The 23,522-nt window shown below is 39.5% G+C and overlaps 1 protein-coding gene across 11 annotated transcripts in view; it reads right to left on the bottom strand.

Moving 5' to 3' along the window:
• GAPVD1 (GTPase activating protein and VPS9 domains 1) overlaps positions 1 to 23,522 on the bottom strand; it is a 74,462-nt gene that overhangs the window by 38,237 nt on the left and 12,703 nt on the right. For all 11 annotated transcript variants that reach the window (XR_004301120.1, XM_032418244.1, XM_032418242.1 and 8 more), the window contains 5 exons: positions 9,494 to 9,711; positions 6,408 to 7,251; positions 3,162 to 3,248; positions 1,404 to 1,538; positions 1,069 to 1,258 (listed from right to left, as the gene is read on the bottom strand). Coding sequence is in view for 10 of the 11 variants with exons in the window: in XM_032418244.1 (XP_032274135.1) it covers positions 1,069 to 1,258; positions 1,404 to 1,538; positions 3,162 to 3,248; positions 6,408 to 7,251; positions 9,494 to 9,678 (1,441 nt within the window). In the remaining variant the exon portion in view is untranslated. The remainder of the gene's footprint in view (positions 1 to 1,068; positions 1,259 to 1,403; positions 1,539 to 3,161; positions 3,249 to 6,407; positions 7,252 to 9,493; positions 9,712 to 23,522) is intronic.

Here is a 23,522-nt window from a genome sequence, read left to right as displayed (position 1 = left end):
AAATGAAATCCCATTCTTCAAAATGTGTAAAATAACTATTAATGTTCACTAACTGTTGCTAAGCTCATTTTCATTAAAAAATGGGCACTAAAACACTGCTCCCTTGGCCTAAACACTCTTTCTCTCCCTCTCTGGTCTACTCTGTCTAACTCCCATTCATCCTTCAAGAGAAGGTATATGCTTCACTGTCTCCAGGATCTTCTCCTGACACGGTCGCCAACATGGGTGCCCCATAAGCCTCCATGTATGCTTATCTCCATCAAACACAGCATAATGACAGCAATTGGTCTCCTCTTATTCTCCCCAACTAGACTATCAGCAACTACCAGAGCAACGGCATATCCTAGTGGTCTTTGTATCCCCAGTGTCTAACACAGTGCCCCCCCATGCAGGATAGTCATTACACCTACTCTTTTTGCATGGATTTTTTGCATGAATTAAATGAAACAACATCTATAAAGTGCTCATCCACAGTCTGGTACAGAGTACATGGTAATACTAAATGTGTGTGTGTGTGTGTGTGTGTGTGTGTGTGTGTGTAGATAACAGATGTTTACTAAGTGAATAAAACTTAATTAAACCCAATTCTTAAACTTGACAAAATGAAACCTTTATTTTATAAAATAACAAAGATAACCTTAGCTCACTTGATAAAAATTATTAAAAATAACAATAATGGAAAAGTTGTAACTGTATTTTCAACTTTACCGACAGAAACCTCTAAGTTATTATTATATTATTTAGAACTTTGAAGAAATGACAGGGCTACATAATTCAAATACTGACACTTTCAAAATTTTCCCAAAAAAGTTACAAAAATATCAATAAAGTATACTGTAGGTGGCATGATCTCAATTAATTATGAAAAGTATGTCTAGATAAAGCTAAAGCCTACACATAAACCTTAACTGGTCCAATTTTTAAAAATTGTATTAGTATCAGTAAACACAAAGGGAAAGGCTTTCCCAAATTATTTAAAACCATATTCCAAAACACTGAGCAGTAATAAAGGTCAATAAAAAAATACTATACTTAAGGGAAAGCCCAAATATGAGAAATGCTCTTTACCTATAGGCAATCGATTCTTTTTATTTGCTGGAGTGGTTGCTGGAGACAGCTGAGGAGTATTATAGGGAGTCATTTCCAAACTGCTGCTTTTTCCTGGCTTTGCCTGGGGCAGGTTTGCCAATAAATTGTCAAGAGCCATCCTATCTTCTCTCAGTTGATCTCCAGACATCACACTCTTCATAAAATTCACCTGGCAAAGGTAAGAGGACATTAGCTAGTGAGATCAATTTTTCAAACACAATATCTATTTCTCACACAATGTACTTATCTATGACTCTGCCCATGCTTAGATAAATTACTTTTGAGAAAATCCTATTAAAGAATAAGGCCATTACCAGAGTAATAAGCTGACTATAGGTTATATAAACCACAGTTCTGCTCAATCCTTCCAGAAGATTAACGGAGGACATTGGAGGGGTCTCCACTGCACGGCCCCCAATCACAACATCAAGAAAAGCAGCAACACAGCTCTGTTAAACAGGAAAAGATCACAGTGAAATATTTCCTCTTTAAAATAAGGGGACAAAATTTCTGGTTAAGGTAGACAAGCACGCAAAAGTTTTTCTTCTTGAAAATTATATTAAACCCAACAATGAAAAAATTAAACTCTTTTTAAATTGACACAGAATTGTCTCCATGAAATTCTGGTATGTGAAACAAACATGACACAAAACAGTGCACACTCCCCTACCATTTGTGAAAAGGGATGGATGGGGTGACTGGGAAAACATATGTAAGAATTTGCTTGTATACATATAGACCTCTTGAAGAAAACATGAAACACTGAGAACATCGAGAACCTTTTGGGGAGGAAATAAAGGTTAGAGATCAGAGGTGAAAGTGGAATTTCACTATAAACCTCTGAATTTTAAATAAGGCTGAATGGGGGGGGCGCCTGGGTGGCTTAGTCGTTAAGTGTCCACCTTCGGCTCAGGTCATGATCCCAGGGTCCTGGGATCGAGTCCCACATCGGGCTCCCTGCTCAGCGGGAAACCTGCTTCTCTCTCTCCCACTTCCCCTGCTTGTGTTCCCTCTCTCGCGGTCTCTCTCTCTCTGTTGAAAAATAAATAAAATCTTAAAATAAATAAATAAATAAATAAGGCTGAATGTATAGCCTACTCAAATATGATTAAAATCTAATTTAACTGAACAATGCTATAAAACATATTTATGAAATACACTTAAAATTATACAATTGTCGCTCATTTCCTTTTGTGATTTTTTTAATTACACGATTTAATGATTTATTCATCCATTTTAGAAAGAGAGAGTGCGTATGCGTGTGCACACACATGCACTCAGTGGGGAGGGACAGAAAGAAAGGGACAGGGAGAGACTCTAAAGCAGATCCTGGCTGAGCACAGAGCCTAACCTGGGCCAATCTCAGGACCGTGAGATCATGATCTGAACAGAACCCAAAACTCAGACACTCAACTGACTGAGCCACCCTATTTATTTTAAGACTTTTTTTTTTTTTAAAGTAATCTCTATGCCCCGGGGAGCCTGAGCAGCTCATTGGACTCCTCATTTCTGCTCTGATCAGGATCTCGGGGTCATGGGATTCAGCCCTACATGGGGCTCTGCACTTAGCATGGAGTCTACTTGAAATTCTTTCCCCCTCCCTCTCCCTCTGCTCCTCCCCCTGCCTGCATATGCACGCCCTCTCTAAATAAATAAATAAATAAATAAATAAATAAATAAATAAATAAAATATTTAAAGTAATCTCTACATCCAACATGGGGCTAGAACTCCAACCCCGAGATCAAGAGTTGCATGCTCTACTGACTGAGCCAGCCAGGCGCCTTATCAAATTTTTAAAATAAAATAATCTTAAAAACTCTTTGGCTCTCATTACAGTGGCATCTCCTCAACACTTCAATTAAGTGAGAATTAGTAATCTTTAGTTACATCTTCCTTTAAATGCTGCTGATCCAACATTGTATTCTCTATAGCTATACCAAGGGTAATTGAAAAGAGTAATTTCTTAATAAATTAAAGGACAAGATTAAAGAAAGACAATAGTTAAGTTCACTAATACTTTGGCAAAATTTTCTATAAATGGTATTTCACACAAGATAGTATTCATTCTTACTTTGTCAAATTTTCCAAGGCTGCTCTTTGTCCGGGGATCTCCCTCTTCAGAGCCGGTCATTGCCAACTGCTGCAAAAGGCGGCCAACCTGTAACCCAAAGCAGTAGTTGGGAGACACGGACTATAGATACTTACAAATTCTTCTCTATGAAACTGCTTCCATTCCAGTCTAAAAAGCTGTTTCATAATAATATTTACACCATCTGACCAAGCATGCAAAGCAGGGTCCCAAATTAAACGTGTATCTTCTCTACATCAGCTTTTACTATATTTAGATGAAGAGTTATAGACAATAAATAGAAATTTTTATTTTAACATTACATTGACAATATGAAATAAAAATAAAATACCTTTGTTTCTGGTATTATACTTTTCATACATTTAGGAATTTTAAAATTCACTGCAAAAGTTGATTCAAATTACCTGAAGTTAATATTAAATACTTTTCCCTTTATAGTTCACAAAATTCTCAAGGTAGAATTTTTTTTCTAGATTTAAAAAATCCTACAGAACAGAGCTGCTTGGAAAGTAAATGTTAATTCACAGAGCAAGTTCCTTACTGGTAAAAGAGAACTGTTAATCTACTCTCTTTACATTTTTTTTAGATTTATTTATTTATTTCAGAAGAGGCAGGAGGGACAGAGGGAGAGAATCTCAAGCAGACTCCCCAATAAGCACAGAGCCCAACATGGGGCTCGATCTCACAAACCTGAGATCATGACCTGAGCCAAAATCAAGAGTCAGACGCTTATCGATTGAGCCACCCAGGCGACCCTAATCTATTCTCTTTAAAGACACTTTGAGGAAAGCTCATATCATACAGTATCATCTTAATATCTGGTACAATTCCCTTTTTTACTCATTTTGAGAAAATAAGTGATTCAATCTCTACTGGAATGACAAAATAAAAACCTACAACTATACTATCTTAAGAATAAATTTATTGTTTCATAGATGATAAAAAACTTTAAATTTTATTTCGGGGATTTTCATATAGTTAATTGCTAAACATACCAACATAAGAGAAATGCCCATGGGAAGAAAAAACTTATCATTAAAAAAACATCATCCAGGGGCACCCAGGTGGCTCAGTCATTGGGTGTCTGCCTTCGGCTCGGGTCATGATCTCAGGGTCCTGGGATCGAGCCCCATATCAGGCTCCCTGCTCCACGGGAGGCCTGCTTCTCCCTCTCCCACTCCCCCTGCTTGTGTCCGCTCTCACTCTCTCTCTCTGTCAAATAAATAAAATCTTTAAGGGGAGCCTGGGTGGCTCAGTCGTTAAGCGTCTGCCTTCGGCTCAGGTCATGATCCCGGGGTCTGGGATCGAGCCCCGCATCGGGCTCCCCATTCCGCGGGAAGCCTGCTTCTCCCTCTCCCACTCCCCCTGCTTGTGTTCCCTCTCTCGCTGTCTCTCTCTCTGTCAAATAAATAAATATTTAAAAATAAATAAATAAATAAATAAAATCTTAAAAAAAAATATCATCCAAAGATATATTATATTCTAAATAAACTCAGTTTCTTCTTTATAGTATTTCTGGAGGATAGGATATGATTAAAAGATTCCCTTAAGAAATAATAACATGGGAGTGGCTGGGTGGCTCAGTCAGTTCAGCATCCGACTCTTGATTTCAGCTCAGGTCATGATCTCAGGGTTGTGAGATCCAGCCCCACATCGGGCTCTGCACTGGGCGTGGAGCCTGCTTAGGATTCTCTCTCTCCCCCTCTCTCCCTCTGCCCCTCCCCACTCCTCTTCTCTAAAAAAAAAATAAGTAACATGATTCCAGTAGTTCTCATGATAAAGGGGAAAAGTGCTAACATAAATCCAAAACTCCTCTTTCTGAAACTGAGGTCCAGAAGAGTTTCAGATTTTAAAATTTGAAGATTTTAGAAAGGCTGATTAATGCATACATGTAACATAGGCAGTATTAAGGGTGGCATCCTGTAATCAAATGTATTCGCATTTCTGCAGCAAAACATGAGTATTCATGCCCTAAAAGGAATAACTAGCAGTGATAAATAGTCTCATGTTAGCTCAAGTCAGGTTTTGCTACCAAATAATGCATAAAAGATGATGTATAAATAATTTCAATCACGCTGGGTTTTGAAATCATGGGAAAGGGATGGTGGCCCTATTCTAGAAAATCTAATCAACTAGGGGCGCCTGGGTGGTTCAGCTGGTTAAGCATCTGCCTTCAGCTCAAGTCATGATCCTGGAGTCCCAGGATCAAGCCCCACATCAGGCTCTCTGCTCAGCAGGGAGTCGCTTCTCCCTCTCCCTCTGTTCCACCCCAACTTGTCCTCTCACACTCTCTCTCAAATAAATAAAATTTTAAAAATAAAAATAATTTAAAAAATAAATAAATAAAAACTAACACAAGGGGCACCTAGGTGGCTCAGTCAGTTAGGCATCTGACTCTTGGTTTCAGCTCAGGTCATGATATCAGAGTCCTGGGATCGAGCCCCACGTTGGGATCCGAGCCCAGTGGGGAGTCTGCTCAAGGATTTCTCTCCCTCTCCCTCTGTCCCTCCCCTCACTCACGTGCTCTCCCTCTCTCTCTAAAATAAATAACTAAATCTTTAGGGAACTAACAAAATATATATTTTTTAAGATTTTATTTATTTATTTATTTGACAGAGAGAGAGAGACAGCAAGCACAAGCAGGTGGAGTGGCAGGCAGAGGGACAGGGAGAAGCAGGCTCCCCGCAGCAGAGAGCTCGACTCAGGGCTTGATCCCAGGACCCTGGGATCATGACTTGAGCTGAAGGCAGATGCTTAACAGACTGAGACACCCAGGTGCCCCAAAAACTAACAAAATACTTTATGACTACAATATTTTTAAATCCCAATATAACTGCTTTTATTTCTTTTATTTCAGAGAGAGTGTGTGTGCGCGTGCATGCACATGCGCGCACAAGCGGGGGGCGGGGGGGCAGCAAAGGGAGAGACTCTCAAGCAGACTCCCCGCTGAAGGTGGAGCCGGACCTTGGAGCTCAAAGCAGGGCTCAATCCCACAACCCTGAGATCATGACCCGAGCTGAAACCAAGAGTGGGACACTCAACTGACTGAACCACCCAGGTGTCCCGTAACTGCTTTTATCTCTTAAGAAGCAAATATTTAAGCCAGTTTGAGGAAAGGGAATGGTAAGAATATATACATATTGTCATCATATTTTCTGTTCCCACCCCACTACTCACTCAACTGATTTTCAACTGAATGCCATATTAATGATAATAGCAAAAGCATACCTGCATCAGATTAAATCTTGCCACCTCATTAATAGGAGCATCAGAAATTATTCCATACTGTTCTGGATTGACAACTGCAGGACAAATGAAGCAGGCCAACAGGAGATCAGTACACATTGCCCTAACCTCCCCAACTTCCAGTCTATCTACACAGGAGAGGGTTTTGTACATCTGTGACACAATCCACCTCAAACTATGTGGAAAGCAGTATGTGTTCTGTTTCAGATAACCAATAAACTTGTTCACCAGAGCCACCAGTTTGGCCTCATTGGAATCCACCATCTCTTGAACCTTTTGCCTGAATCTATCTGAGCCTTTCTCTCCAAAGAGTTTTTCCTGTTGTAATGGGGAGAACCTATCAATTAGCTTGTTTGGATCTGTTTCCAGGTGATCTTCATCTTCAACAAGCAATTGCATGATTGGCTCATGTAAAGTAGCTGTGAGGAAAAGTTTGGCGGAAAACAGTCCTTCAGAAAAAAGTTTAAATAAGATGCTGAAGGCACAAGTTCCTCTCCTCAAAAGTCGCCTGGGGTTGTCACTTTCTTTAAGTTCAAATTCAATCAAGTATCTCAAAACCTGAAGGAGGTAGCTTTCATCTTCTTGCATAATGCAGTTGCCATAGAGGGAGGTAAAAACTGTGTAAATAACACTTTGTGTGTTCTCCTGATTAAGTTTCTCCCCAGCAACCAAAGAGGAGGCAATAAGACGAGGATTCTCCCTTAACCGACTCAAGAATTCTCCATAAGCAGTCTCCTGAAATCCCAATTGCTTATATCCATCAACAAACTGTGTATCTTCCAAAATCTTGGCATGTTGGCAACATTCAGCAGGGGAAGCTTCAGCACTAAAAAATGAGCAAACAAGCAAAACAATAAAATCAATAAAAATAATACAATACATACATTCCATTGAAACCTGGAAATGTAGATTGATTATAGTCCTAGCAATGAGATCACTCCGAACTGCTCAAATCTTTCAGCCCACCAGCATCTGAATATGTAAAGAAAGGCAAAACCAAAAAGTACAAAGGAGGATAAATTCATCCTAGTAAATCAGGTTCAATGAAAAATAGCAAAAAATAACCATTCTTCTTAGCATGCAGGACATTAGGAGAAGGAAGGGAAAAATGGGGAGGGGGGAATTGGAGGGAGAGATGAACCATAAGAGACTATGGACTCTGAGAAACAAACAGGGTTTTAGAGAGGAGGGGGGAGGAGGGATTGGTTAGCCCGGTGATGGGTATTAAGAAGGGCACGTACTGCATGGAGCACTGGGTGTTATATGAAAACAATGGATCGTGGATCACCACATCAAAAACCAATGATGTATTGTATGGTGACTAACATAACATAATAAAATTAAAAAAAAATAACCATTCTTCTGATTTCCATGATCAAAGATCAGTCCTGCTTTTTTCAGCTTCACATAAATGGAATCATACAGTATGTACTTTTCTGTATCTGCCTCCTTTTCTCAAAATTATACCTCAGTACCACTCTTAGAACTAAAAACTACTTCTTGAAACAATAGAATAATAAGGTATTAACACAGTGAAAAAATGGGTTTGTAAAACTGAGAAGTAGGGGCGCCTCGGTGGCTCAGCCCTTAAGCGTCTGCCTTCGGTTCAGGTCATGATCCCAGGGCCCTGGGATCGAGCCCCGCATCGGGCTCCCCGCTCAGCGGGAGGCCTGCTTCTCCCTCTCCCACTCCCCCTGCTTGTGTTGCCTCTCTCGCTGTGTCTCTGTCAAATAAAATCTTTTAAAAAAATAAATAAAACTGGGAAGTAGATATACAGAATCAAAACATGGAAATACATATAGTTGACCCATGAACAATGTGGGGGTTAGAGGCACTGACCCCCTGTGCAGTGGAAAATCCATGCATAACTTTTGACTCCCTAAATACTTAACTACTAATAGCCTACTGTTGACCAGAAGCTTTACAGATAGGGGCGCCTGGGTGGCTCAGTTGTTAAGCAGCTGCCTTCGGCTCAGGTCATGATCCCAGGGTCCTGGGATCGAGCCCCACATCGGGCTCCCCGCTCAGCGGGAAGCCTGCTTCTCCCTCTCCCACTCCCCCTGCTTGTGTTCCTGCTCTCACTATCTCTCTGTCAAATAAATAAAATCTTGAAAAAAAAAAGAAGAAGCCTTACAGATAACATAGTTGATTAACACATATTTTGTATACATATTATATACAGTATTCTTAGAATAAAGTAAGCTAGAGAAAAGAAAATATTGTTCAGAAAATCGTAAGAAAGAGAAAATACATTTATAGTACTCTACTGAAAAAATCCACATATAGGGGCGCCTGGGTGGCTCAGTCGTTAAGCGTCCGCCTTCAGCTCAGGTCATGATCCCAGGGTCCTGGGATCGAGTCCCACATCGGGCTCCCTGCTCCGCGCAGGAAGCCTGCTTCTCCCTCTCCCACTCCCCCTGCTTGTGTTCCCTCTCTCGCTGTGTTCGTCAACTAAATAAATAAAATCTTAAAAAAAAAAAAATCCACATATAAGTGGACCCACATGGGTCAAACCAGTATTCAAGGGCCAACTGTATATTAAATAATACCAGGAGAAAAGGGGAGCGACTGGCTGAATTGGTGGAGCATGTGACTCTTGATCTCAGGGTTGAGTTTGAGCCCCACGTTGGGTATAGAGATTACTCAAAATAAACTGTCTTAATCTTAGTATAATAATAATAATAATAATAGAAAAGTAGAAGGGCGCCTGGCTGGCTCAGTGGGTAGAGTGTGTGACTCTTGATCTCAGGGTCGTGAGTTCAAGCCCCACGTTGGTTGTGGAGCCTACTTAAAAAAAGGAACACAAGATAATTTACTCTTAGCAACAATAAAATGTTATTATACAAAGATACAAAATTAATTGGTGTGGTATAAAATATTAATGCTTAAGTTAAAATTCTCTATAAAAGGCTTAAGTTAATTAACAGACAAAATAAGACTCACCTTAACGTTGATTCAAACTATCTGAAAGCATACACTTTGTTGGAAATAGATTTATTTATTTATAGTTTGCACAGAATTACAGTGGTTCATAAAATTTAATGCCTCAAAACCTTTTTTTTTTTTACCTGGTTATGATAAGCCGATCCAAATTAATTCTCTGTTGCTTAGCAATCCATGCTGTACGATACAACTTTTCGGCTGTCTTAAGTACATCTGCATTGAGCCTCTGAATGAGCTGTTTCTCAGAGTTCACATATAAGCGTTCCTGCTTAAGGTGATGGGCCAAAGTATGAATATCCAGCTTCACCATCTTCAGATGTGGAGAAGGTACAAAGGCTGATCACTAAGAGTAAAGAGACAGGTTTAGAAATTTTGTGTCACTTAGACTGTTTTCCAAAATCAAAAGGGATAAGAGAATACATGAAGAGGCTACATTCAGTATTCTGATTAACTCTAATTTTAAAATAATCTATATATTTTTTGCAGAAGCATTACAGGTATAGAAAAACTGGTAAATACAGATAAAAGAAAAGAAAAAAAAAGCTCCTAATAAGGCCACTGCTCGGAGACCGCCACAGTAAAAACGTGTGTATTTCTTTCAAGTCTAGTGTCTATTTATTAGCATTAGAGTTTCCTTGACTGCTCCCTTCTACACTGCAATCAATCAACTTAACCTGTTGACTCGATCTTCAAAATACATCTCCAATCTACTTCTCGCCACGTCCATCATCATCTCTCACCCAAAGGTCTATAACCACCACTTCCTAACTGATCACCCTGTTTCCTTTCTTGTACTACTCGAGTCTGTTCTCTACATAGCATAGAGTATCCTTTAAACTTAAGTCAGATCACCTTATCGCCTTACTAGTAACCATCCAAAGGCTTACATTACATTTAGAATGAAATCTAAAGGTCCTACAGGATCTACCCCTGGCTACTTCTCCAACCTCATCTCCTACCATTCTACCCTTGCTCACATAGCTCCAGACACACTGGCCTCCTTGCTTGAACAGGCCAAGCATGCCCCTTCCTCAAAGCCTCTTGCATTTGATGATCCCTCTGTCTGGAAGGCTGTTCCTCCAGGTATCTTTGCACGGCAAGTACTTTTACTTCACTCAGTTCTCTCTGTTTAAATGTCTATCTAGAAAGGCCTTCTCAGATAACTCCTAAAATAGAAACTGTCACTTCCTATTCCCTTTTCTGACCTTTTTTAAAAGTACTTGCCTCTGTCTAGCATTATATTACAGATACCTACTTGCATGTTCATTACGCTGAGTATGGTTCCCCCACTAAAAGGTAAGGGCCACCAAGGAGGGGTAAGGCTTGTCTGTTTTATTCACTCACAGCTGTAATTTCAGGGCTGAGCAGAGCACCTGGTTCGTAGCAAGAATTGAACAAATATTCGCCAAAGGAATCAATGAAATCACACGAATCTTATTTATCTAGTAGCTAAACAAACTGACAGAAATAGCATACATATTTTAAAGCATTATTACTTAAGCTATACCCTTGAACCTAGAATGCCTGCCAGACCACATTTTTTTTTTTTTGAGATCCAACATGACCTGAGCTGAAGGCAGATGCTTAATGACTGAGCCACCCAGGCACCCCTGTTTTTAGAAATTTTTAAACTCTCTTATTTTATTTATTTATTTATTTTTAAAGATTTTATTTATTTATTTGACAGAAAGAGACAGCGAGAGAGGGAACACAAGCAGGGGGAGTGGGAGAGGGAGAAGCAGGCCTCCCGCTGAGCAGGGAGCCCGATGCAAGGCTCCATCCCAGGACCCTGGGATCATGACCTGAGCCGAAGGCAGACGCTTAACGACTGAACCACCCAGGCGCCCCTAACTTTCTTATTTTAATGAACTACTGAAGACTAAGAAAATTTCAGGGGCGCCTGGGTAGCTCAGCCCTTAAGCGTCTGCCTTCGGCTCAGGTCATGCTCCCAGTGTCCTGGGATTGAGCCCCACATTGGGCTCCCTGCTCAGCGGGAGGCCTGCTTCTCCCTCTCCCACTCCCCCACTTGTGTTCCCTCTCTTGCTGTCTCTCTCTCTGTCAAATAAACAAACAAAATCTTTAAAAAAAAAAAAAAGACTAAGAAAATTTCAGATCTCACCATCTAACCTGAATCTTACTGCTTTCAAAAACCACTTTCTTGGGGCACCTGGGTGGTGCAGTCAGTTGAGCGTCCAACTCTTGGTTCTGGCTCAGGTCATGATCTCAGGGTCATGAGATGGAGCCCCGAGTCAGGCTCAGTACTCAGCTTGGAGTCTGCTTGCGACTCTCTCTCCCTCTGCACCCCCACTCGTGCTACCTCTCTCTAAAATAAATAAATCTTAAAAAAAAAACAAAAAAAAACTTTCTTATACCTTATCAATTCCCTAGCAAATTATGCAAAGCTGTTATTCCAAATCACCTGTATCATGAAGGCCCTCATACTGCTCTCCTCTCAAAAGATAAAAGTATGGGCTCCTGGTGGCTCAGTCAGTTGAGCATCCGACTCTTGATTTCAGCTCAGGTCATGATCTCGGGGTTGTGGGATCAAGCCCCGTGACAGGCTGTGCTCAGCGTGGGGGTCTGCTTGTCCCTCTCCCTCTGCTCCTCCCCCTCTCTCTCTCAAGTAAATGAAATCTTTTTTAAAAAAAATATAAGTATGTCCACTAAGATGTTGTTAAGTTAATAACAAAACCATGTGGGTACATTAAGAAAAACTGGTGACATACATATACTTATATAATTGTATTAACTCAATTTACAGAAAATTCATATACGACTTTATAGACTTCCATGTGGGAACTCTAACATCCTCTAGGGAGCTCTAAGTATACAGACTAAGAACTATTATAGTTAATGGGAACAATACTGAAATGGGTTCTTAAAGATCTGAATGTTTCATTAATTAGTTCTGTTACTTTGGGCACATAAAGATTATTCTCTGAACCTCGGATTTTTTTCACCCATAAAATGTGGACTCAATATCTACATTTATTTTACCCCTGGTACAAGCAACATATTAGGTATTAGGAATACAAAAAGGGATAAAACCTGTGTATCCTCAAGGACTTTCTAACCTAGCAGAACGAGGCAGACATGCAAGCAAATGGCTGTCCAAAAATGTTACGGGTATTATGCTAGAAGACTGTACAATGTAGACAGGGAGAGGGGGAAAAGGAGAAGGAACCTGCACCTAGTCTTAAAAGGCAAGCTGGGGAGAGGGGAGAAGATGAGTATTTGCCAGACATAAAGAGGATGGCAGGTGGGGTAGAATTCCAGATACGGGGAGTCAACCAAGCAAAGGCACAGATGTGTGTAACCAAGAGTACATTTAGAGAGCTATCCATGGCTTGCTACAGTTTGGGGGACTGTGTCTGTGTGTTCAGTGAGGGGGGGGAGGGAGGGAACGCGCATAATAAGAGATAAGGCTGCAGAGACAGACGTACAAAGAAGCCAGAGTTAAGAAACTTGGACCTTGCACTGTAGGTGATGGGAAAAGTTTTAAACAGGAAATTAACAAGATTAAATTTATATTTGGGAGCATAAACTCTGGCAGTAAGGAAAGGATGAGGAGGTGAGGATGGGACCAGAAGAAGAGAGACTAAAATTGTTGACAGGCAGGAAATGTGGTGGCAATGGAAAGAACAGGACAGGTTTGAGAAATGTTACAAGATAGAAATACAAGATTTATTAACAACAAATGGGGAAAAAAAGGTAAAAGTTTCCAACTCTGGGAACAAGGGTGGGTGTGGTATTAATTCACCACACTTGAGTATTGTATGGGGAAAACACGTTATCAACTGAAAATGGTGCCTTTACACACTTCATCTGCATAATATTCCTCTGAGATAAATGCTCTGCAGCTAAGGAAACTGAGGTTCAGGGATGTGAAGTAAGTTGCCCAGGAGCACACAAGTGAGAGATGACAGAGCCAGTACACTACTATTATTACCCTGATCTCTACAAGAATGACTCAAAAATCCTGCGGTGACTTAGGAGAATATCTTCTTTTTAAGAGACGCATGCTCAAGTATGTAAAAGTAGCGTTAGGATGTCTGCAACTTACTTCTACATGGTTCAGCAAAAAAATGAGATTTTTAAAATGCAGCAAAATATAAACAACTGTTGAATCTGGGTGGAGGGTAGATGATAACCATTATACTATCCTTCAACAATTTCAGTTATGTTAGAAATTTTTCATAATGAAAAAATAGGGAAAAATATTTTAGAAATTCTCAAACTGTGCCCTTCTTGCTGCTTTAATACAACTTAATTCAACAAATATATTACTGAGCTTGGCTGGAGCCTAGCCAGGTCCCCTAATCTCAAGGAGCTCACAGTCTAATTATAACCAAAATATTGTTCAAGATAGGACACATAAAATGTTTCCAATGACACAGCAAAATATGAACCAATTTATACAATTTAGAAATTAAAACCTTCAAATACAGCTTCACTTAAAAAAATTAACACATGAAAGTAATGCTCCACCTAGTCTAAACAAGAATTCACCTTCTAAATCCTTTAATAGTTCCAAATGTCTTCAAAGATGTTTTAAATAAATCCAGACAAACTTGTTAAGCATTTTTTTCTTTCATCAAGTTCAAGAATTATTTGCTTTAATGCTTTTCTTTCTATAATAAGTTGGTCTGGGTGCTGCCAAAAAACAGGTAATAACTTAACCTACAAAATAATACTTTTAAAAACATTATTATATAAGGGTGCCTGGGTGGCTCAGTCAGTTAAGCATCTGACTTTTTTTTTTTTTAAGATTGTATTTATTTATTTGACAGAGAGAGAGAGTGAGAGAGCACAAGCAGGGGGAGCAGCAGAGGGAGAGGGAGAAGCAGGCTCCCCACTGAGCAGGGAGCCTAATGAGGGGCTCGATCCCAGGACCCTGAGATCATGACCTGAGCCGAAGGCAGATGCCCAACTGACTGAGCCACCCAGGTGCCCCAAGCATCCGACTCTTGATTTCAGCTCAGGTCATGATCTCAGGATTGTGAGATCCAGCCCTGTGTCTGGCTCCATGCTGGGTGTGGAGCCTGCTTAAAATTCTTGCTCTCCCTCTCCCTCTGCCCCCCCACCCTAAAAAGTGTCAGTAGACCACTGGGTAAAATGCAAGAGATTAAAAATATAAATTAACTCTGACCTATATTTTTGTCCACAGTTTACCTAAATTAAAATCATGTTCTGAATACTTATTTTATACAACATGTAGCACATGCCAGAGTATAATGATATTATAGCTCTCTCTCTCCCCTTAGACTGTAAACACTGAGGGAAAGAATTCAACTTTGTGTCCTAACATAGCTGATGGCAGGTAGGAGCTCAAACATGTTAACTGAACTCAATTCAGGTAGCCCCAAGTCTACTGGCTCATACATTTTGAAAAAATACCCCCCCACACACAAATAATACCTAACAGGTCACTACTTAAAAACAACAGTTGCAGAAAAGGGTTTGTCTATGAAGTTGTTCTGCTCTTCTAAGGCACCACTATAACACAATAGTTACAGCTATTGGGAAATTGCTTAAATAAAATGTAGGCATAAATAACTAGAGTGGGGAGATTTTACCATACTGAAGACAACAGGAAAATACAAATATTTGCAAATATGTTAGTTTCCTGAAAAGTAAAATGACAATATCAATATCAAACTAACAATAACAATACTCATACCAAGCCACCATTTGTTTAGAACTTTATCATGCCAGGCACTGCTATTTTTTTCCTCACTGAATCCTTATAACCCTATGATGACTGTGCTCTCATTAACTTCATTTCACAGTTGAGAAAAGTGTTGACATACCTAGCAAGCAGCTACATCAAAATTCACACTGACTCAGTTCTGGTTCCAAAGCAGCCCTTCCTCTCAACCAACTAATCTAAACATTTTGTCAGTCATATCTACCTTAATTTCCAGTTCTGTTAATAATTGACTCCTTAAAGTTCCTTTTATCTATTGGTTTTTACAGAACTTCACCTGGCTTCTAGTGACATCGACTTCATCTGAGTTTACGCTCAAATATCATTTAAAATACAGGTGTCTCCAACTCTCACCTCTTGGCTGAGCTTAAATTCTTTATTTCCTCTATGATCTTTTTAAGATTTTACTTATTTATTTATTTTGAGAGAGAGAGCATGAGCGGCGGGGGGGGGGGGAGAAGGAGAGGGAAAAGCAGACTCTGCACGACACAGGGTTTGATTTCACAACACTGAGATCATGACCTGAGCCAAAATCAAAAGTTGGACGCTTAACCAACTGAGCCACCCAGGCGTCCCTCCTCTATGATCTTAGTATCAAAATAGAATCTTAGAATTGGAAAGGCTGTTAAAAGCTATCTTCTCCAATTTAATTCAAATCAACAAATATTTTCTGAATGTCTTCACTGTACCCAGGCACTAAGAGTACAGGACAGAACAAAACAGACAGCCTCTGTCCTCGCAAAGCTTAGTCAACTATGAAGCCAGGAGCAAGTAAACTACAAGTAACTACAAGTACATATATGTACACACACACACACACACGCGCGCGCGCGCTCCACTTTTCTTTACTTTGAATGAACTGCCTTTCTCTAGGTTAAAGCCAAGCCTCACTTGTATGCTAATTTCCTCCCTTCACATCTACTTAAGAACATTACTGTGGAAATCCCAACCACCCTATCCCCCTCCCATCCACATTTCCTTCTCTACTGGATCATTCTCACCAATATATAAACATGCTATTATTTTTCATCTTAAAAAAAAAAACTCTCTACTTCATGTCTCCCCTTCAGCTTCCACCCCCATTTTTTCCCTCCCTTTAGAAGAAAATTCTTTGACAGAGATGTCTATAATCACTGTCTCCTGTTTCTCTCCTCTGATCCCCTCCAGAGCCCACACCAATAAGTTTTATCCTACCATTCCATCAAAACTGCTAGACTTCAATTCACCAATAATAAATAAGCACATGTGGGGTGCCTGGGTGGCACAGTCGGTTAAGTGTCTGACTCTTGGTTTTGGCTCAGGTTGGGATCTCGGGGTCGTGCGATCGAGCCCTGCATCAGGCTCCATGCTCAGTGTAGAGTCTGCTCTGCTTGAGTCTCTCTCGCCCTCTCCATCTGTCCCTCCCCCCCGTTCTCTAATAAATCTTTTAAAATATATATAAATAAATAAATAAGCACATTATTAATCCAATGATACATTATCATTCCTCCTCTTCTTGACCTAACAGAAGCATCTGACACCACTCTCCTTGAAACACTTTCTTGACTTTGGGACGCCACACTCTCATGGTGTTCCCCTGTCTTCTCCACTCAGTCTCAGTCTCCTTTGTAATTGCCCCTCATCTCCCTGATTTCAAAACACTGGTGTACCCTACCCTAAAGCTCAGTCTTGAGAACTTTCCTTTTCCATCTACACTCAGTACTAGGCAATCTCATTCCATCTCATGGCTTAAGAACCATCAAAATGCTGGCAGCTCCCAAATTAGTATCTCTAGACTTTACGTTTCCCCTGAATGCCAGATCCAAATTTGCAACTACCTACTCAACATCTTTTCATCTTTGATGTCTGTATCCTGTCTTTCCAGCAAAAATGACAGGTCCCTTCAAAGGCTGAGAGCATCTTTTAGATGGATGTATCCCTAGCCCCCAATACCATGAGCACACTCAAGAAGCGCTCATATATATTTGCTAATTGCATTGTTACAAGTTGCTCTAAGAAAAAGAACATAAGTAAAATAAAAGATTGTAAATTAACATTAGGCATTAACATATCTAACAACAAACAGAATTTTATCCTGAAATTTGCACGCATTTTCCAAGTGAGCTCATTTCTTTTTATAGCAAAAAATTAGACTATGAAAATCTGTAACTTCAGTTCCACTTACCACATTTTCTACAAAAATAAAATTCATTATACACCATGCACGTTAAATCAAATTTTAAGCTTTTCAATTCATGTTATGAAAACATATCAGTGAGAGAACAGTGGGAAGATTTTAGTTGAAGCAGTAAAGCACAATGGGTTTCTGTATCCTTCCACAATGGTAACAGAGCAGGGCCTGGCAAACTACAGCCTGTGGCCAAATTCAGCTAGGGGCCTGATTCTATAAATAAAGTTTTATTGGAACAGAGCCATGTCCATTTGTTTGCATATAATCTATGGCTGTTTTCTTGCTACAATGGCAGAGCTGAATAGTTGCCAGAGTCCTCCAGAGTCCATATGGCCCACAAAGCCTAAAATAGTTACTATCTGGCCCTTTACAGAAAAAGTCTGCCAATTCCTGATAAGTAAGCATACCTATTCTGATGCAGAGCATGGAGAGGAAGAACAGCCTGAAATGTGCAAACTAGGAAATATGCTCCAAGGAGGATACACATATTACAAATGTTAGCAACTATGCCTGAATGAACTCCTATGATTCAAGAGAAGGACTCTATACTAGGAAAAAAATTATTTCAAATGTTTTTTGGAATGAGAATCATGTTTCATGTTTTCCCTGTTGAAAATTCTAATTAAAGGGATCCCAAGTTAATGATAGGTATCTAATGGTTCTATACTTTAACAGCTAGACTTCAAGTAAACAAACTAATCATCTCTTTGTTAATCTAATAAATTCAGGAATAACTTTATGAGACAGCCCATATTATATAAGACCACCTGCTCCTTTCTCATTTTAGAGACTATGTCAAACAAAATAGCAAAAAGGATAACAAAACTGGGGTCAGAAGATCTGAGGCATTTAAGACTGGGCTTTACACCTACCGGCAGTGTGACCTACTGGAAACTTAGTCATTTCACTTAAGTTTCTGTTTCCTCATCTCCAAAACTGGAGTGTCCCTGTCCCTCTCATGTGCTAAGCTGTACAGTTCATATGAGATGACTGGAAAGTGTAAATGACTACACAATGTAAGACATCATTCTTCTTGTTAATTAAAAGGTGATGTCTATCATTTCAAGGGGACACAGCTCCATGTCCATCGCATAAGAGAACTGACCAAAATGAACCTTTCCATGAAAGTAAGTGGGAAGTATTAAAGTCTTAACAGGTTAGACTACTTGCTAAGATTGTGGAACCTACACTTGTAAAAGGCTTATTAAAACTGAAAGTAAAGGCCACAATCTTCAGCCTAAGCATTTTTAGTAACATAAATGCCACATGCAAGTATGGCTTTGAAATTTGAGAACAAAGCATGTTTGCAAATATGTTAATGTGCCTAATTTAAGATGATCTAATTAAAAATTACAGAGACGGGGCACCTGGGGGGCTCAGTCGTTAAGCGTCTGCCTTCGGCTCAGGTCATGATCCCACGGTCCTGGGATCGAGCCCCGCATCAGGCTCTCTGCTCAGCGGGAAGCCTGCTTCTCCCTCTCCCACTCCCCCTGCTTGTGTTCCCTCTCTCGCTGTCTCTCTCTCCCTGTCAAATAAATAAAATCTTAAAAAAAAAAAAAAAATTACAGAGATAATGACAATTAAATATAATATGGGATCCTGGAACAGAAAAAGGACATCAGGTGAAAACTAAGGAAATTGAACTTTAGTTAACAATGATGTGTCAACAGTGGTTCGCTAATTGTAACAAATATGCCATGTTAATGTAAGATGTTAGGAACAGGGGCAACTTAGTGCCGGGTATAGAGGAACTCCTTGTATTATCCTCTCAATTTTTCTGTAAATCTTAAAACTGTTCTAAAAAAAATAAAGCGTATTTTTTTTTAAATTACGCAAGTAATACACTTCTAAGTCCACGGATTCAATTTAGCAAATTTTTTTTTCAGTAAAAAAAAGTATACTAACTTAGGAAAACATGTGAACACCGTAATTTATCACAATCTTCAACAACCACCATCTAGAAAAAGGATTACCAGCTACCACATGATGTTCCAGGATCCATTAACAGCTGGTAACACATTTTAGTGTTCATTTTTTTTTTTTAAGATTTTATTTTTAAGTAATCTCTACACCCAATGTGTGGCTTGAACTTACAACCCCGAGATCAAGAGTTGCATGCTCTTCCAACGGAGCCAACCGGGTGCCCCAACACAGTTATCACACTGAAAACATTTTCTCTCTTGGTTTACTGTGATCAGAAATGAAATACAGATGCTTCATAACAAAATTTCCACAGGCACATTACATTTTGCACTAATTCCTGGTCAAGTGAAGCAAGGCAAACATACTTCCTAGCCAGAATTGTTTAAGAAAAGTGTTTTTACATTAATATCCATTTAATAGCAAACTTTCTTAAAAGGCATTATAAATAGTAATGGCTGAACTTGAACAGAATTTTAATTGACTGGTGGTAGTAAAATATATCGGTGTTTAGGAAATAAAAAGAATAGTAACTGGGATGACTGGGTGGCTCAGTTGGTTAAGTGTTTGCCTTCGGTTCAGGTCATGATCCCAGGGTCCTGGGATTGAGTCCCACTGCTCAGCGGGGAGCCTGCTTCTCCCTCTCCCTGCTGCTCCCCTTGCTTGTGCACTCTCTCTCTCTGACAAATAAATCAATAAAATCTTAAAACAGCAACAACAACAACTACCACATATTTCAGGCTTGTCATGAACTAGGCACCAATCAGGGGCTTTAACATAGATATTCTCCTCTAATTTGCGTAACACCCCTGAAAGGCAGGTAGGTATTCTTATCGACATTTTACAGGTGAGGAAACTGAGGAAATTAAATAATCTGCCCAAGGTGAAGTTAGTAACTGGCAAAGCTGAGAGTAGAATCCAGGTACATGTGGCTCACCGAGCTTTTACTACTATGCCATCTGTGAGTGCATAATTCACAGTCAAGGCCACTTTTAATCACCCCAATCTTCGGACAACTGTTAATATGTGAGTCAGTATTTGGACAAGTCCCCCTTTCTTTGAAAGTTTCAAACTGTCTGACAAAGTCAGATTTAGTTGGATTTCGAGACTAAATAAATAATATATTCCCTCAAATTCTACGAAAGAAATGATATATGAAAGTTTAGAAAAAGTTACTAGATATTGAGGAGGGCACGTTCTGCATGGAGCACTGGGTGTTATGCACAAACAATGAATCATGGAACACTATATCTAAAACTAATGATGTAATGTATGGGGATTAACATAACAATAAAAAAATTAAAAAAAAAAAGAAAAAAGAAAAAGTTACTAGAGATTAATTCCTTAAATCCCTCTTTTTACATCTTCTAACTCATCTCCCACCATTTCCTCACTTCCCCAAAAGTAGCTGTTACTGCCATACTATATCCTAAAGTCTCCAACATGAGCAGATACTATTATATAGGCCCCAAAAGGCCCACAGCCTCCTTATGTTCAAATGAACTCAGGTTTATCCTTCAAGGCCCAGTCCCCGAATCTCTTCCCTCTGTGAAGCTCTGGGGGAACTACTCCCACCAACAGAGTGCATCCCTTCCTCCTTAATAACACTAAACAACAATGAACCATGAAGTAGGAAAGTTACTCCATTTTCTTTTTCTTTTTTTAAGTAGGCTCCATGCCCAGCGTGGAGCCCAACGTGCAGCCTCAACTCATGACCCTGAAATCAAGACCTGAGCTGAGATCAAGAGTAGGATACTTAACTGACTGAGCCACTCAAATACCCCAAAAGTTACCCCATCTTCAAGTCTCTTTCAGTCCTTCTATTTACATCATGGAGAAAATCTAAGCAAGGTGCCAATTTGTCTTCAACACTTCTCTACCACTTTGCTAATCTCTCCTTTTAATTAAAGGATAGCAGGCCTCAAACCCAGCACCTTTTTTTTATTTTTAATTTTTATTTATTTCAAGAGACAGAGACAGAGTGCAAGCAGGGGTGGGGCAGAGGGAGAGAGAGAGAGAATCTTAAGCAGGCTCCACGTTCAGCACGAATCCCACGAGGGGCTTGATCCCAAGACCCTGAGACCATGACCTGAGCGGAGACCATGACCTGAACCGAAACCAAGAGCTGGACGCCTAACTGACTGAGCCACCCAGGCGCCCCAAACCCAGGACCTCCTGCAAATAGTAGCTAGCTAGGTTTCATAACATTGTTTTGTTTTTATTATATTTAAGTTGCTTTTTATTTAGAATATAAAGTATTATTAGCCTTTCATTATGTGTAATAACATAAAACTTTTTTTTTAAGATTTTTATTTATTTGACAGGGAGCTGGAGAGAGAGCAGGAGAGAAAGCACAAGCAGGGGGAGCTGCAGACTCCCCGCTGAGCAGGGAGCCCAACACAGGGCTCAATCCCAGGACCTGGGGATCATGACCTGAGCCGAAGGCAGACGCTTAACCAACTGAGCCATCCAGGCGCCCCAACATAAAGCTTCTTGAAAAATATTTTTAAATTTTGTCCACAAAAAAAGACAAATAAATAATAGTACAAGTAGGATGCAGATTTGGGAAAAATTATGATGTTACTCAAGGATTAAGCATGGGAAACATTTTTAGATACTGATGCCTACACCCTGACAGAACTGCCAGTTACTTTTTTTCTTGTTCATTATATAGGTACTTCCAGTGCTTACATAATATATTTTTTTCTTTTTTTAGTGCTTACATAATATTCGTATGAACCTGATATGGCAAAAAAGGACATGACTGCCAATTTTTAATGACATACCTGCCACAATGTTAGCTCCTATATTTTATCAATCAAATATTTTAAGTTTGAGGATTTAACTACCCACCACTTTTCAGGAATCTAACCAATCCATACAAGAGATAGACATCCCTTGCAAATATTTTTTATAAATATAAATTACCATCTTGAATTACAAGGATTTGTCTACATGACAAAGTCTACATGTGTACATGTCTACGAGACTTAACCTCCTTCAGTGCAGCAATAGTTTATTACTCTTTTATAATGTTTTGTTAAATTATATGACCTAAAAATCGTCAGGTATTAAAAATAATGAACTCATTTATTTCCAAAAAATGGACAGACAAGCACAGTAAGCTTAACACACTTCCTTCACTCATTCATTCAACAAATGTTTGTTAAACATCTACAGTGTGCTAGGCACTGATGAACAAGATGGGTAAGGTCTGCCCTTAAGGGGCCCATGTTTTCACACTGTACGTGATAATAACAATTCTGAACGGTTTTCACAGATCAGATTTCTATATACCCTCTATTTAGAATCCTTTGCCCACTCTTGTCATTGGCCAGTTAAATCTCACTTAGGCATCAGAGTGAGCTGAAACCAAGGAACCTTTCCTAGCCATTCTCATACTTTCTCATTTGGGCTCATCTCTATCACAGTATTTTATACTGTTAGCAACAAAATGTTGTTTTCTCAACAAAACTCCAAGTTACCTGAAGTAGGGAGATAGTCATCTTGGTATCCCCACTGCTTAGCAGACAGACTGGTGTTTAGCAGGTACTGATTTAATGTCTGCATTTATAAAAAGTTAATAAAGGACTGAATGATGACGAGCAGTGTGCTAATTAGGACTCAGCCAAGCGACTTCTAACCAGTTCCAAAATAATTAAAGAACAGTAACTAAATTTAAGTTGAAAATATCTACTATATTTCTAATAAGCATACTTGAAATAATTATTAATGTACTAAAAAAGATACTTCCTCACAATTAAGAAATAACTATCGGGGCACCTGGGTGGCTCAGTCATTAAGCGTCTGCCCTCAGCTCAGATCATGATCCCAGGGTCCTGGGATCGAGCCCCACATCGGGCTCCCAGCTCCGCGGGAAGCCTGCTTCTCCCTCTCCCACTCCCCCTGCTTGTGTTCCCTCTCTCGCTGTGTCTCTCTCTGTCAAATAAATAAATAAAATCTTAAAAAAAAAATTTTTTTTAAATATATAACTATCAATAAGGGGAAAAAAAGGAAACAATGATACTTTAATATCTTCAGTTGGTATATTTGAAACAATACTAAACCATCGTAGGAAAAAAAACAGACTTAGTACCAACTCTTTCTGGCACAAGAACAAGGAACCAAAAGGCACCCTACTTGGAAGAGGCAAGTAATATAAAGCCAGAGAGTATTTACATCTCAAGTTAACACTACACCAGACTTCTTGTTATGACACCAAAATTCTAGACCCTACCAAAGTAAATAAAATCCAAATAGATGTAGATTTTTACCCCCAATACACTACTAATTTTCCAGAACTAAAGAAGACAGACCACAAAAATAATGAAATTCATGCATACCCAATAGCCTGTGG

Source organism: Phoca vitulina, unplaced genomic scaffold, assembly GCF_004348235.1.
Source record: "Phoca vitulina isolate PV1807 unplaced genomic scaffold, GSC_HSeal_1.0 scaffold21, whole genome shotgun sequence".
NCBI lineage: Eukaryota > Metazoa > Chordata > Mammalia > Carnivora > Phocidae > Phoca > Phoca vitulina.
The sequence above is the reverse complement of the archived record's forward strand: the minus strand, read 5'-3'. Positions and strand labels throughout refer to the sequence as shown.